Genomic DNA, 15,863 nt, shown 5'->3' with positions numbered 1-15,863 from the left:
CCTCATTTCTCCTTTTCATACATCCAATTCATGCAACAGAAAATACAAAGAAAAGGAAAAATCTGTTGTTTTTTCCTCATCTGTGAATGCTATGTTTCAAGCGTTGCTGTGATCTTTTAATTCATCCTGGGTCTAATTTGCAGGATCTACCTAGTCCTTTAGATGTGGTGGAAACACAAAAAGGACTGCACTACAGGGAATTTTTGTTCCAAGTTTAGTCCCTGAGATTAGTACCTCTGGTCCCAAAGTCCCTGGAAATTTAGGTTGGAAAAGAGCTTTTTTGTGAACCCGATGAATCTCAGTGCTGAATCTCAGAGCTGGAGAGAGCAAAGTGAGCATGACACATGAAACAAGAAAATGTGACCATATTACACCTATTCTAACCTCTCTTCATTAGCTCCCCATCCATGTTAGATCAGATTTTAAGATGCTTCTGATGACCTATAAAATCCTAAATGGGCATGCTCCTTCATACTGCACTATGCATACTGCAGTGTTGCTTTCTAATGAAGCATTAACGTTAATAACATCAAAAACACACAACAGTGGTGTAACCAAAGATTATTTTATTATCTTAAAAAGCAACACAGTCCCCATAGGGTATCACATACACTACAACGACGGTAACACCAGTACTACACATCAAAGGGACTTTCAGATATTATAGACATTTAAAAAATCCCTCTTTTTATTGTTTAAATTATTTGACTAGGCATGACAGATAAACATCATTTACAGGTATGACATACTGTCACCATTAGAAACAATGTTATTATTGAACCTCCATGTTATAAACCACCACCGATGTTAAGGGAAGACATTTCATGGACTGTCAGTGTAGAAAAGGGACAGGAAGGTTACAGGAGTGTGGCTGGAGGGGCGAAGGAGTAGAGTGAGGGCCACTGGGCCAGACAGTAGCAGGGAGGATTGGGGTATGGGGCAGTGCAAACATCTGACATGAGGGATGGAACCCCATGACCTCCACCAGGCAGGAGACTATAGCCCTATTTTACTGGTGGAAAAGGGACAAGAACCCAACTGTAGAACAGAAACTAAAACTCCTGAACGGTGGTAGAGATTAAATTCGTCTGTAGGGACTAGAACTCAACTCTCCACAAAAACTCTGTGGTAAAAAACCCAAGATTAGTGGTACAATAGCGACTGAAACTACTGTATATCTAGGGACAGTGATTAGCACCCTCTAAATGGTAATGGTAGAACAGAAACTAGAACTTGACTTACAGTAAGAGATTTATCCTTGTCTGTGTCTCAGCTACGTAGGTACAACTGGGACTACAACTCTTCTGGAGAGGTAGAATTGGGACTAGAACCCTACTACAATGATATGATAACTAAAGCCTTACTGTTGTGATCTTTGTAATGAACTGGAACCCTACTGTTGGGTGACAGGAGATGAGAACCCTATTACAGATTTAAAAAAGGATCTACAGTATACCCCCGGAATACTGGTGGAGGAGGGACTAAAACCCTAAAGTAGGTTTAAAACCCTATTGGCATTGTAGACTACCAGCTATAAGCTTAGAATACTCAGATAACAGACTAGAATCTAAATTATTGTTGGAGAGCCAAAGGGTTTTAGTCCCCGGTGGGTTTTAGTCCCTAAAAAACCTGAAGACTAAAACCCAAGACCAGCAGCAGAACAGACTATAAATCTCTATTTTAACAGAGATTAAATTTTGAAAATATTGATGAAATTTTGACTACAACCCAAGCATATTAGTAGAACAGAAACATCTTTACACTGGTAAATATAAACCAGTACCCTGGTACAGATGGTAAAGCCCTAGAACACCCTAGAAAAATTTAAGACATTAATTGTATTGTAATGGCACAATCCTTGAAATACAAGTGTGAAAACTGTTGTGGTAGAGAATTGTACTTGTAGTGGTATTACAATGGTAGATTAGGGACCGAAAACCTAGCACAGAGGTATGGCAGGTCATAGACACATAAGGCTTCAGTATGCTTCGAACAAAGTATTTATTGGATTGTCTGATAGCCTCTGAAACCTCTATCCCCACACATTTCCAATATTGGAATTAGTAGGGGATGCATGCAGTTTTTTGTAAATTTCCAAAACACACAATCTAACAATCACATCCATTTTACACAGTCATGGGCCACAACATGAATGGCTTGAGCAGAGACTGTCTGAAAGTGCTCTATGTTATCTCCATTTGTATAGTTTACTGGGTCTCATCCCTTGCAAAGACATAAGGCTTTTCACCCTACCTTCTACAGTGGCCATTTGGAAAAGGTCTGAGCATGTATGCCTTTAGACATGATCGGACAACTTGTATGAACTATTTTGTTTGAAGCATACTGACATCTTTATTGTAGTAGCAATACATGAGGTTTTGACAAGATAGATAGTAGAACCAGATGCAGTGGTAGAATGAGAACTAAAACTCAGCAGTAAAGCATTAAGTCAGAGTGTACAATCCTACTCCAGTGGTATTAGACTGATACCCTCATACATCGTACCTAGATTCATTTGACTAGTTATTTAAGGGGATTGAGAAAGTTTGTTCCCTTGTTAATTTTGTTCTGTGTGTATGGTGGTGAAGAGGTACAGTTTCAGTCTACCATTGCAGTTCAATTCCCCGTAGCAGTACCTCTGGCTTTTTGTGCATTCCCACAAACCCAATGTGTTTGCAGGTGGGAAGCTGGTCAGGGTTCTCATCCTTGTCACTACACTTGTGACTCCTGCTGGTTGGTTGTGGTGTCTGTACAGTTTCCCAGGCCAACTGTACAGTTAGTAATGACAAGGACTGCAGTTCAGAGGGAGAAAATGGGGAAATCTATGAAATTAAATCAAACTTTTATAAAACCATCAGCTCTGAACATACAGCGAGTAAATTAAGTCAGTGTGAGAGTGACAAGTGTCCTGATGTACACCATTCCATGTTGCGGTTGACAAGTGTAATATATCACCATAACTAAAATGTCAGTGACATTACCTAATCCAGTTTGTGTTTTAGTGACTCCTGATTCATGAGTTCCCATGGTGTTTTGTATTGTGTCCAATTATATTCTGTATAATATTCTCAAATAATAGCCTCTCATCAAATGCACATACACTAAAAAGAGAACAGAATTGGTGTTGGAGTATATCTGGGATCTTACAGTGTGCATATCCTCACTGAATCTAATATTTATTTTGTCAGGCTTTGCAACAGTTGGCTAGCTCACATTGCCCTATGTCAGGATTTTGTGTCACACATTATGATGGGAAGGCCAATATTATTTGGGCTGAAGTCCCTTCTGTGATATGGACAGAGGTTCACTCTACAGAGGAAATCGTGTACTACCAGAGGGTGTAATAATGAGGAAGAGTTGTAGAGGGAGTGGGGGTTGGTTGGCAGCTAAACCACAATGCTATCATGTACCATTAGAAGAGACCTTGATAGCGAACAAAGGGAAACAACAGGGGAGTCCAGCACTTTGATGTGTAAGTGTATGTGTGTGTGTGAGTGTGTATGTAGACATTCACAGGCTAGAGGCTGACGACAGTGTGATAGTAGAAGGGCGGGCTGTGTGTTTGCTGCTGTGGAGGTAGTTGTAGAGGAGCCTGTAGGACAACAACATTGGGAGGATTTGACAACTCCCTCAGCCAATAGGAGGATCAGACTCAAATGACTGACATATCACTGTAGGACTGCAGGAATTTTCAAAATAGGTAAATCCAGCTCAGTTTAGGGGCCTGTACTACGAAGCAAGTTCAACATACCCAGGATATCTTTTCATTAGCTGGTTTCACTGAGCCTAACATTGACTGTCCAGATAACCAGTAATACGAAGCTGGCTATCAACCAGCGTAGTCAACTCAGAGTTTTCCTATCCAGCTACAAGTGCATTTGTGTGAAAGGGGTGAAAGGAGCGTTGTTAATTACGATCAACATCATCAGAACTATGAATGAAGTACTTAAGGGGATATGAGATGAAACGGTGAAGAAACCATTCTGAATATGTCACATAAAAACCTAAAAGTAATGTCAGACTGTTTCTGCTACTGTGAAAAGAGTGGAAAAGTAGTTAATGACTTATGAAGTCTATCTGACCGAAGAGCTGCATTTATAATCATGGGAGCCAATTAACTGTATGTGGATTATTTTTCAAAAAATAGACAATCTTTTGTTTTTATTTCCAATTATCATCACACAGTTGCCTCATGTTATTCTGAGCTGCAGTGATGGAATCAGAGTGTAAGATCATCCATACTGTCAGCTATCACTCCGAGGATAAAATAAACTTTGCACCATTAAAATGCAGCTAAAATCATCATTTTGTGTTTAGTGTCATAAATGATCTCTCCCTTTGTTAGAAGCGCTGTTTTAAAGCCAGAGTGGAAACAGAAAGCTTGGAACAATAAAATGTTTCCACCACTGACTTATAAAAATATGTATTGCTCTTTTTTTACTTGTCACTTTATTCTAAGCACAGGTTTGGAGCCTATGGCAATGATGACTCTTTTTTTCCAGTGATCTGATTGGTCAGTGGTGTTCACAGGTTGTGATCCGATCCTCTTAAGTTAACCTGCTCCGGAGCAGGTTAGCTGTTCAGCGGAAGTTATCATGGCAATGTACCCTGTTAAGAATTAAACCACCGTCATAACCCTGAAAACCCACAGTTAAACCTGAAGTTACCTCACTAACCCCAACCCTGCTTTGTAGTACAGGTCTGGTTTCAGAATGAGACCAACACATGTCAAATGTAAGTCTTATTTCACATCTCTGTGCCATGGTCAGTAGTCACCACATCTGTCTGTCTGTCTGTTTAGTCGCTGTGTAATCCAGTTCACCCAAATGCTTCATAGAAGGGTTTGCCAATGCCAAAATTATGCAGGTGAAACCTATTATACAAGTGTAAGTATCCATTTAATACTATATTCCAATTATACCATCATTATTTTTATTATAATTATTATCATGGCCGTCACTGGCCATAATACATCTTAGCACCAGGAGAGACAGAATGGCTCAGGGATTTGATTCAAACAGTAATTAAACTAAAATAGTCATGAACTTGATTAAAATGTAAATGAATGGGAAAGTTGTGTATAAATATGGAAATTAAAAAATAAAATCACATCCCTGCTCGTTGTGTATAAATTGGTCTGAATTAGGTTTTTTTTTAGATAACGTAATCTAGAAAAAAATGAATCAAATTTCTGCACTTTCTCTTGAATGTACGTTGTCTAATGCAAAGACTCACACCTTTAATTGAAATCCACAGTTCATGTACTGAAAACAGTTTTTGCTGGTTGAAAAAATGCACGTGAAACTCAACAGGGATGCAATCAGAATCCCTCATGTCCACTGAATTTGGCTGAATCACATTCCATATGCATCACATCACATTTGTTGCAGTTCAAATGTCCACTAAAAGCATTTCAGAGGTGGAGTGTCTTCAAACTAAAATATTATGTTGTTTTTTTACCAACATTTTTGCGTTTTTATCTGTCTCTCACCCCCCTTGAAAAACTTGTAAGAGCACCCTGCTTTAACCCCACTGATTGTTTTTGATAGAAAACGATTTAAGCAGAAATGTTTTTTTATGAAATGTCGGTTTATTGTAGTCCTGCTGTGATGTCACCATCTAGCATCCAACGCCATATTGAAGGGCAAAAACACCAGGTCCTTAAACAACAATGACTAATTCATATGAATTCATTTCCACCCCTCTGATCACTTCACTTTTGGAGATTTTTGGATGAAATTTAACACTGGGTTTAGCTACTGTGTCTGGCATTGTGGAAATGTTATTATCTAACGTGAAATTAAGTTATTATTTATGAATTTATATACTAACAGGACGGAGAGATGTACGTCTTCTGCCTGCCAATATGGCAGCTGTTGCAAGCTATGACAACACCTGCAGACCTCAATGGCCTATACCAGTGACAGGTGATTTTATACACAAACAAGAAAAAATGTTTGTCCATATGTCCTTGATGAAATGTCAGTAACAAAATGCAATGTGTCTCTAAATACTAATTTCATGTCAATTATCAATAAATATAAGCATTTATGTATATTGACAAGAGAATTTCAGACTCTGACGTGAGTTACTCTGGCAAAAATACACCTGGCCTATAAAGATGGTGGAGCAGAGAAACAAGTTGCAAGTAAGATGCTCCACTCATGTGTCCAGTACACACTGGCTCTGGACATGATGCAGCCACATCTAGTGGACATGAGGGGTAACATGAAGAGAGAAACACAAGCTCTAAGTACTGCAATCAAGAATCTCATACGTGGAGCTGCACCTCAGGTTGTCAATATATCTAGTAACGGTTGGGGAAGATAACTAAAAACTAGCTAAAAACTGGAAACACTGTTTAGGCAGTTCAGATGGGCATCATGGCTTCCAACAGATGCAAGAACTGGCCAATTAATTCTTCAAAACGTGTTATGGTAAAAACAGTCCTGGGTACAGGTAAAACATTTGACTGTCTAACCACCTGACATTGTTGTTGGATTTTGGGGCAATGTTCAAGGGCGTTAACTGTCAATTATCTGTGGCCATGCACCTTACAGTGGTGAATAGATTATAGATAACAGAGACGTAGTGAATAAAAGCTGGATCAGTGAGAGTGTATACACCATCAATAACAGTAGTCAGCAGAGCTGCATCTCTCCAGTGTGTAGTAGTAGAAGACACCACTAGAGGGAGATGCACTGATCTGAAGCAGCTGGAATGAGAGAGGAAATAACATGACCTGAGATTACAGATTACTGATACACAAACATATCCCACACGCACGCACACACGCACACACACACACACACACACACACACACACACACACACACACAAATATAATCCATGTTAGTGAAACAACACAACAGCAGTGTGTAAACTACAGGCTGCAAAATGACATGGTCAATCTGCCCAGTGGCCTGGTGTGTATGTGTGTGTGTTTGTATGTGAGAGAGAAGAAGCAGTTTCCTGGTGGTCTAAATTCCTTTTCGTATGTGTCCATGTGTGTGTGTGTGTGTGTGTGTGTGTGTGTGTTTACAGCTATAGTTCCACAATGGGCCTGTGGCAACTCCACTGATTCAGACAGTCTGTCATTCTAAAGGTGTAACAGTCCTTGGGTGGGACTTTTATTTTCTGACCCCTTTCCATTGGCTCTCGGGGCTACACCCAGCCATTAGTTCCGCCTCTAGACGCTGGTGATTGACGCAAGGCAGGCGTTGGGCTTCTGGAGCTTCTCTGGTTGGGTGCCGGCAGGCTCAGGGATGGTACGGAAGGAGAAAGGGGGGCCGTTGCCAGTAGTGATGCCGAGATGGCCAGGGCTCAGTGCCAGGTTCTGCCGACGGTTACTCTCTACTATGGAAGAGGTGTTAGATGCTAGGCTCTCCCTCGTTCTGCAGAGAGAGACACACACTGAGAAAGTATACAACCATGGACATGACACCAAAGAAAGTGCTTGAAGCTTCCACTTCTTCTAGGGACAAACAATAAAACTTTGTTCATTTGATAACCAGGCTCTGCAAGAGAATACACTCTTGCAGAGCCTCAACACTATTAATAGAATTGTTTGGCAGTGACTGCTTTCTTATTTTTTTCAGATTCAAATTATAATTTTGCTTCAAATGTGTTTCTTTTTTGTATTTTATGTCTTGCCTAAGTGAGCCAGTGAGTGCTTACATCAGTAAGCCCTACTGGCCTCTGACACTGTTTAACTGTCCAGGAGAAGAGACTTATCACCCATGTTTTTAAGGGTGGTCCTCAAGAATATCCATGGATCAGGAACATTCTTTGGCCTTGTTGTTGCATTTGGTCTTGGACTTCCTCTCTAAACACAACTTTTCAATTAAGTAAAAATAATAAAGCTCTTAAGACTAGATTTTGTCAGAGGACCAATGTACACAACAGTGTCAAGGTTACAGTAGCTCAACATGCAGGTCTCTCCTTGTTTTAAATTGTACTTCAATGGTGCATATTCTCTGACAAATTTGTAATTAAGTAAGCATCAGTAACCTTGAGGTCCATATTTTTAGTCATTTGTTTGTTCTCCAGTTTCATTTACCTATTCTTTGACCTAATATTCCCTGACTTAAAAAAAATATTTTTTTATCTTATTTATCCATAGCAAGCGGCTGTGTCCTATTCTGTTGCAGCTGCTGGAGACAATATACTGCCATTCTAACCGGGTCTGTGAGCCATGTATCTGCCCCTGCTCCTTTATCTTTATGCGCTGGGACTATTTTTGCCAGACTGAAGTGTGAAATTAACTTCATGTGTATAAATGCCTGTACTCATTGACAGTTGACTTAAAATTATGTTTTAATTATTCATATCATTTGTTACTGACTTTATCTCAAACATACATGTTTGTTATGAAAATGAATGATAACAGAGAAAATCAGAGGCACAAAGGGTTGTCATATTTAAATACAGCGATTTAATACCTTTCCAAATGAGCTGGAAACATGTATTAAATATCATTTTAACTATATTAACTCCCGTATTTCATCAAATAAAAGATGGTATTCAATTAAAAGCTGGGTCTCCAATAATGGCTGAGCAAGTGGTCGACAAAAACTATTAAAGACTGGCCCCAAAAGCAGGCTGGGGAAAAACAATGGTGGATAAACTCCTGATGCCTGTTATATAATGTGCATGCCAGTTAAGCATAAATAGTAGTTAACTTCAGTTCTACAAGTACATGTGTAGCCCTCTAGCTGTCACAGAAAAGAGGTTGGGGAGGGAGGGGGGTGGGGGTGGGGGGTGGGGGGGGGATATGTGGATTGGAGGATATGCAATCTAATTTAAATACAGGGATGATGGTGCATATTTTAATAATAATGACAGCAGAAACACTACATGAGCATGGATACCTGTTCTCTGTGTTGCCTTTGCCTAATGACACCATTATGAAACATTTCGATAAGCACTGGGGTCTTTCTACTTACTTGGCGTTTCTGTTCACTGAAAAATGATTGGCTGTCTATTTTTCTTTTCTCTGTCATTTTAACTGACCTGGTTGGTTGACAAATAGACACACACACACACAGCATGCAGATTATTTACAGTGTGCTGTCAATGTGTAAAAGTTCAGAACGCTATGGAGCCTGCCAGAAACCTACTTAATATTTAACATAGTGTTTCTTATTAATTAAGTCTTCATTTATTTCAAAAATTATGAATACAATTACATCATGGCAGCCATTTTACATGCAGAAAGAAATAATGAATATACTTAAAACCTAATTACGCAGGGTAAGTTAATCTTAAATATTATAGAAATATTACTGTTACCATGTACAAAAGATCAAGTATTTTGATATGAAAACCAGCATTTTTAATTTAATCAAGTATACTGTATCATGAATACACGTCTGGCATTTGTAACAAACCAAACTGCTTGAAAATCAGTCAAAAATTCAGCTAGTTATGATGATTTTAACTGTGGATAGATCTCCTGCCTGCATAGACATACATTAGTAATGTGCAGATTGCAGTTATATCCGCTGGTACCATGGTTAATGTGCGGATTGGGCGGGTCATAAAAATTAACATTCTGATTAATACTGGATGGGTTGCAGATGGGTGAAATAATACATCATTAATTAGGAAAATGTTAATAATATTAATATTAGTAGACAATAAAGAGAACAAAACTCGCATGAAGCCATCTGCCATTGTTGTCATGTGTGTCTTCATCTTCCTCTTTCAATGAAATGCAGCACTACTGCCACCATCTGTTTTGTCACCAATATGACAATGTTTCTGCAAAACTCCCCATACACACTACAGTGCCAGAAAACAACTTTTACTTAAAACCAGCCTACTTCAGTTGAATATGTTACCATACCATCACGCTTACATACAGACGGGTGACAAATTAAAGGAAAAACCGGTACAGGCCCAAATGCCTACAGTGAGGAGATCTTGTGGCTCTGTTATGCTGTGGGGGGCATTTTGCTGGCATAGTTGGGGTCCACTTGTCCCCTTAGAGGGCAGGGTCACTGCAATTCAATACAAAGTTGTTCTGAGTGATTGCCTTATCATGAAACATTTCTATCCTAATGGGAGTGGTCTCTTCCAGGATGACAATACCCCCATCCATAGGGCATGAGGGGTCACTGAATGGTTTGGTGAGTATGAAAATGATGTGAGTCATGTGCTATGGCCTTCACAGTCATCAGATCTCAATCCAATTGAACACCTATGGGAGATTTTGGACCGATGTGTTCGACAGCGCTCTCCACCACCATCATCAAAACACCAAATCAGGGAATATCTTTTAGAAGAACGGTGTTCATCCGTCCAGTGGAATTTCAGAGACTTGTAAAATCATTGCCAAGGTGCACTGAAGCTGTTTTGGCAGCACATGGTGGTACAACTTACTTACTAAGACACTTTATATTTTTCCTTTAATTTGTCACCTGTCTGTATATCCCACTAAGAAATAATGGTAATGTGTGATTGGGTACAGGTCTCTAAATCAGAGAAAATAATTAGTTTGGGTGGGTGGCGGGTGGATGATATATGCATACATGCAGATTTGGATGATGTTAGAGCCGATCCACGCATCACTAACATACATGCATTAGGAGACTCAGCTGCCGTACAAACATGGTGGTCGCGTTAACGCACAAGATTCAACCACGAGGTAATGGAATGAACAAAATGCAGTCTGGTTACAATTTTAAATGTGTTCTATTCTTTTGAGTGGTAGGAGTAAAGAAATGTCTGACACATTCTTTGTTTTAAGTTAACCTTTGCAAAGTAGCTACTTAATATAGGTCAGCCACCACTGACACACTTCCAGAGATTGCTCCAAAGGCACTCATAGAGAGGACTTTCGAAACTTAGAAACCCACCATTTTGTGTCTATAATTAGCACAAGTGCTTTCAATGCATATTATTATATTATTTAAAATTATATAGTTATGTTTACAGTGATATATTGAGGAGGACAATTCTCTGTTTTTCCCAGGAAGTGGGAATTCAGACCCTACTCCAGTCTGGTCCCCCCGGTAATTTCCACCCATGTGTAAATGTGTATTGGGCTGTATTAACCTCAGTATTAAAAGGATAGGTTCAACAATTTTATAAGTCTATTTAAAGTCAATGTGTTGCTAACAGGGATTTTGAAGAGCAATGACCAAACCAGCTTCTAATCAGGCTAAAGTGACATTTTCAGCATGTACGTTTACATGCTGTTTCATGAGCTACAGATGAAAGCTAATTAGCTGTCTCGCCTGCTAACTAACTTTAGCGGTACACTTCTAATAAACATTAGCCTAATAATTTTTGTGCAGTGGCTTGTTCAAAAAGCTAAGGTGCAGGACAAGACGCATTCATGTTTGTAAGTTACATAAGAGACTTTAGCAGGAAAGCTAATGTGGGTTGTTGTTCAGAGTCTGTGGCTCTTGTGTTGTGTAGCGGCCAATGATCTAACGGCACCTTTATTCAAGATTTTATTTACTGTATTATATTGCATTGGGCTAGCTAACTTTAGCAGTTTTATTTCCAGCCTATCTGCGATGATGAATCAGCTGATTTTGCTCAATTTCTTAGAAAGGATCCCTGATTAACTTTCACACAGCTCCGTAAATACAGATTTAATTAGCTTGCAAGCTGTTTTGCGTATTTTTCTCAGAAACATTGGTGGTAGCAGGTGCTAAAAGGCTAAGTTAACAGTGTGTCAGTGGCGTTGTGTTAGCAGTAGTCAAGCAGTAGCTTTACTTGACAGCTTCCCACCCTGAGTGTGATGTCAGCCTGGGCAGGAAGGCCTGCCCAAAGCCAGTTGATTGATATCTTGGCCCTTCAATGAACAGCAAAAGCAATACAGAAAAGCAAAAGCAATAAGGAAAAGAATAAGGAAAAATAAAGGGATAAAACTAAAATAAATGGCATTATATAAAAATGAATAAATAACTTTTTTTAAAAAATATGCAGAATAAATAGAGTAATTTATATGCAAAAAATAAATATATATTCATAAAAATATATAAATACATACAGAAATAAATGAACAAATTAATGTTAAAACATGAAAATGCTTATATCATTCTTTCATATTTTGTTATGTCTTGTTATGCCACATTTTTTAATTTACTTATTTATTCCTCTTTATATTTCCACATTTATTTTCTTATTCTTGAACAGATTTATTTTTTATGGCACTCATATGACTCCATATTCATGAGATTTGTTGACTAGTAGAAAATTATACAACATCGCCGCCAGCTTTCTCCTTTAATATATGTAAAATCTTGTTACCACGTTATCAGCAGCTGCAACTTAATCCCTGAAACCAATGTTACACACTCACTTCTGGCTTGATCCCACCGGGCGCATCGGCGTCGCATTCCGGCTCCGACGCGGCTGCCGGAGCCGATCGCGGCCACTGTAGTCAATGCTTGTGTTCCCACCAGACGTGCCGCAGCGTGTTTCGGAAGCATCCCACAAGCAGCTCTCTGCTCCGCTGAACATACGCGTCTGGTCTGTTTTTGACGGACGCTCCGTCAAGCTGCACAGAGCAGTTCAAGCCGGGCAGGAAGTCAGACACAGGAACGGCATAAACATCCCGTCAATTTTCAAAATAAAACATTCTGTACAGACTCCTGAGGGGTGTTCTATCAAGCTGGCTAGCGGGATAGCCTGGCTTATTTCGATAAACCTCGCTAATTTAAGTGAGAGTTCCGTTCAATCACTGCAGTCCCAGCTCAGTAACCATGGTAACTCAGTCAGTAGAGCTAGCCTGCTCCGTGGCAGGCTAAAGGCCTAAATGCACTGGGAGCAATTGATGCTCCCATGGCGCACTGCAAGCGTCAGAGTTGAAATTCCAACACCACAGAACCAACACAAATTTGTCATTTTGTCCTCGTATTAAACGCTAGTTGGATGTAATGAATGAATGAAAAGGAGAAATGCAGAGGAGGAAAATGAAACTGAAACTGAGAGCGTCAGTGTCCACAGTAAATCATTTGTTGACTGTTTAATGGTTATTTATTTGTGCATTAAAACGTGACTGCCGTGAAATAATCAGAATATAACGTTTTATTTCTCTCATTCAGCGGTTTTATTCTCACTACTGCTGGCTCTCCTTGCTCGACCACCGCCACGCTGTCTCTCTCTCTCTCTCGCTGGCGGTGCTCAGCTGACTTGCGCTATCTCTCTCTTTTTCGGCTGCAGAGAAAACAGCTTTGGGCGCTGGGTCCTCATTTGACGCTCCAAAAATCTAAACAAGGTCCTAGTAGGCGCGTCAAGGCAGTTTGACAAACGTCATAACGCTTTTAGTGCGTGTTCGGCCATTGAAAACAATTGGTGTAATTCAAAACGCGCGCGTCAGACGCCTCCAGTGCGTTAAGGCCTTAACGGTCAACCTCAATTTAGCTGCATATCAAAGAATGTCCGACGGAAGGAAACAGACTCCCAAAAGACGGTTCCATCAAGTGTCGCATCACTTGTCCTTGTTCGGAAACATAAAATAGAAGAACTGTGAGGGACTTTTACAAAAATACTAAAGTTAATTCCCATTTTATTCATGGTCACTTCTGTGTGGGAGTGAACCCTTTTATTGAAAAGCTTAGCATTTATAATTTAAGAAATAAAAGTGTGCCAGCGTCATTTTGAAGTTATTCATTTATTCATTCACTCATTTTGTTCAAGCTGTGAAGACAAAAAGAAAATTAAATAAAGACCAAACCATGACCTCCTGCTGTGTTTAAATGTATACAGTGGAAACCGCTTATAGTGATTACAGTTACAGTGATAAGCTGCTGCAATGGATCAAAAAGCTTGGGACAGAATCATTCCTATACAACACTTATGCTGTTTAAATAAGTTGCCTATAGAAATCAAGCAGTCCGCCTACAGTGTTCATTTTGGGTCTCTTCATACATCACAACATATAGAAAAATATTTTAAATTACAGTAAATCTATTTTTTGTACTTTACTCCCATGATGAGCGGCTGCTGCTGCGTGCACACTGAAATCATGACGGAGATAGAAAGTCAGTTTCTCTCAATGACAAACGTAGTCTCCTCAAAGCTTATGACAATAAAAGCCTGTTCTGCCGCTAGGGAAAATAATGAACTTGTCACTGGCAAAAGTCAGAACCCCTCCTGCTTCAAAAATGTGTGCATACTGCGTTTGAAACAGCTGTACTGTATTTTGAGTAAAATTTCAGTAAAATTCAGTAACTTTATATTCATGCTAATAAATATACAAATGTCAGTTAGATAGTATTCTGCATGAGAAATAAGGAAAAAGAAAAGGTTATAATAATCACCTGCTTACAGTGATATTTAATCTGGACAGATGTGATCACTGTAAGCGGTTTCAACTGTACTTATATTCTACTCCAGTTTCTTTATCTCCAACTTCAACTTAATTATTAACTTTCATTGGCGCTTGTAAATGGACATCCTGTGAAAGAGAAAATATGTCAAAGAGTATGATAATATTGATAATGGTAAGTTGGTTCTCTTAAGTTGCCTACACCATCATTTTAAATATACATCTGATATTATATAGCCTAGTATAACCACAGTCAATGATCTGAATGCTCATTTATTAACGAATAAAGATAAAACCATGAACAGGGACAAGCGCTGCTCTTCACTTTTTCCACGCAGACTCATCAAGCCGGGTGCAGGGATTGAACTGTCAAGCTTCTAGTAATAAGTTCATTCTTCTAACCTTTAGGCCATCACTTCCCACCTACAGGTAAATCTTTAAATTAATCTGTCATCAATTTTGTGCCAAGCCATCTTCTTCATCTTGTTGATTGCAGCAGTATTGCACGAGGCACAAGTGAAAACTCCTTTATATTCTTCATATAGTTTCACCAGTTTTCTCTTCTTTTTGCGACATTGTATCATCCTTTTGACAATCGACTGTTCTGGGCTGCTTATGTACTCTGTGCATGCACACACTGCAAGCTTATTTCAGCCTGGCTAGCGTTAGCGTTGACTAGACACAGAAATGTTGCGTTAGTGGAACGCTTGAGCCTCAAGTGAAAGTTGACGTTAATTCTAGCCAGGCTTTTTCAAGTAAGCGCAGCTTTCTTTGCTGCGTAGATGGAACACCCCTCTGATTGCATCACTACATCAACATTATGCCATAACTGGTGGCACCAGGCCAGAAGTCAACTGGTCAGAGGGTCTCAGAGGATATTTGACACTATAGACAATGAGAGATTCATCTTGGAAGTGGAAAATCACGAGATTTCATACAGTCCCCTCCAAAAGTATTGGAACAGCATGGCAAATTCCCTTTTTTTGTTGTTCACTGAAGACATTTGGGTTTAAGATCAAAAGATGAGTATGAGACAAGAGTTCAGAATGTCAGCTTTCATTTCCTGGTATTTACATCTAGATGTGTTAAACAACTCAGGACATACCACCCTTTGTTTGAACCCACCCATTTTTCAAGTGAGTAAAACTATTGGAACATGTGACTGACAGGTGTTTCTTGTTGACCAGATGTTGCCTTTAAGGCTGATTGTTCAAACATTAAATAGCTCTGCATGACTAGTTTACTACTTTTTGGCCTGGGTTTAAACCTATAAAGACTGCATTTCTTGTTAAAGAGGATAAACCAACATGAAGACCGGAGAGTTGTCTATGGGAGAAAAGCAAGCCATTTTGAAGCTGAGAAAAAAGAAAAATCAATCAGAGCCATTGGACAAACATTGGGCATAGCAAGCACAACAATCTGGATTGTCCTGAAAAAGAAAGAAACTACTGGTGTACTGAGACCAGTCGAACAGGTCGGCGAAGGAAAACAACAGTAGTTGATGACAGAAATATTGCGAGAGCTGCGAAGAAAAACCCCAAAACATCAGTAAGTCATATCACCACCGACCTCCACA

At 39.4% G+C, this 15,863-nt stretch overlaps 1 protein-coding gene across 3 annotated transcripts in view; it reads right to left on the bottom strand.

Moving 5' to 3' along the window:
- Positions 1 to 546: 546 nt before the first annotated feature.
- LOC137188871 (storkhead-box protein 2-like) overlaps positions 547 to 15,863 on the bottom strand; it is a 147,991-nt gene continuing 132,674 nt past the window's right edge. For 2 of the 3 annotated variants that reach the window (XM_067598452.1, XM_067598454.1), the window contains exon 4: positions 547 to 7,394. In XM_067598452.1, the coding sequence (XP_067454553.1) occupies positions 7,190 to 7,394 (205 nt within the window). In that variant the 3' untranslated portion in view covers positions 547 to 7,189. The remainder of the gene's footprint in view (positions 7,395 to 15,863) is intronic. The other variant, XM_067598453.1, reaches the window with a different exon arrangement.

The sequence above is a fragment of the Thunnus thynnus genome, chromosome 9, assembly GCF_963924715.1.
Source record: "Thunnus thynnus chromosome 9, fThuThy2.1, whole genome shotgun sequence".
NCBI classification, from domain to species: domain Eukaryota; kingdom Metazoa; phylum Chordata; class Actinopteri; order Scombriformes; family Scombridae; genus Thunnus; species Thunnus thynnus.
This window is presented reverse-complemented; position numbering and strand designations above follow the sequence as displayed.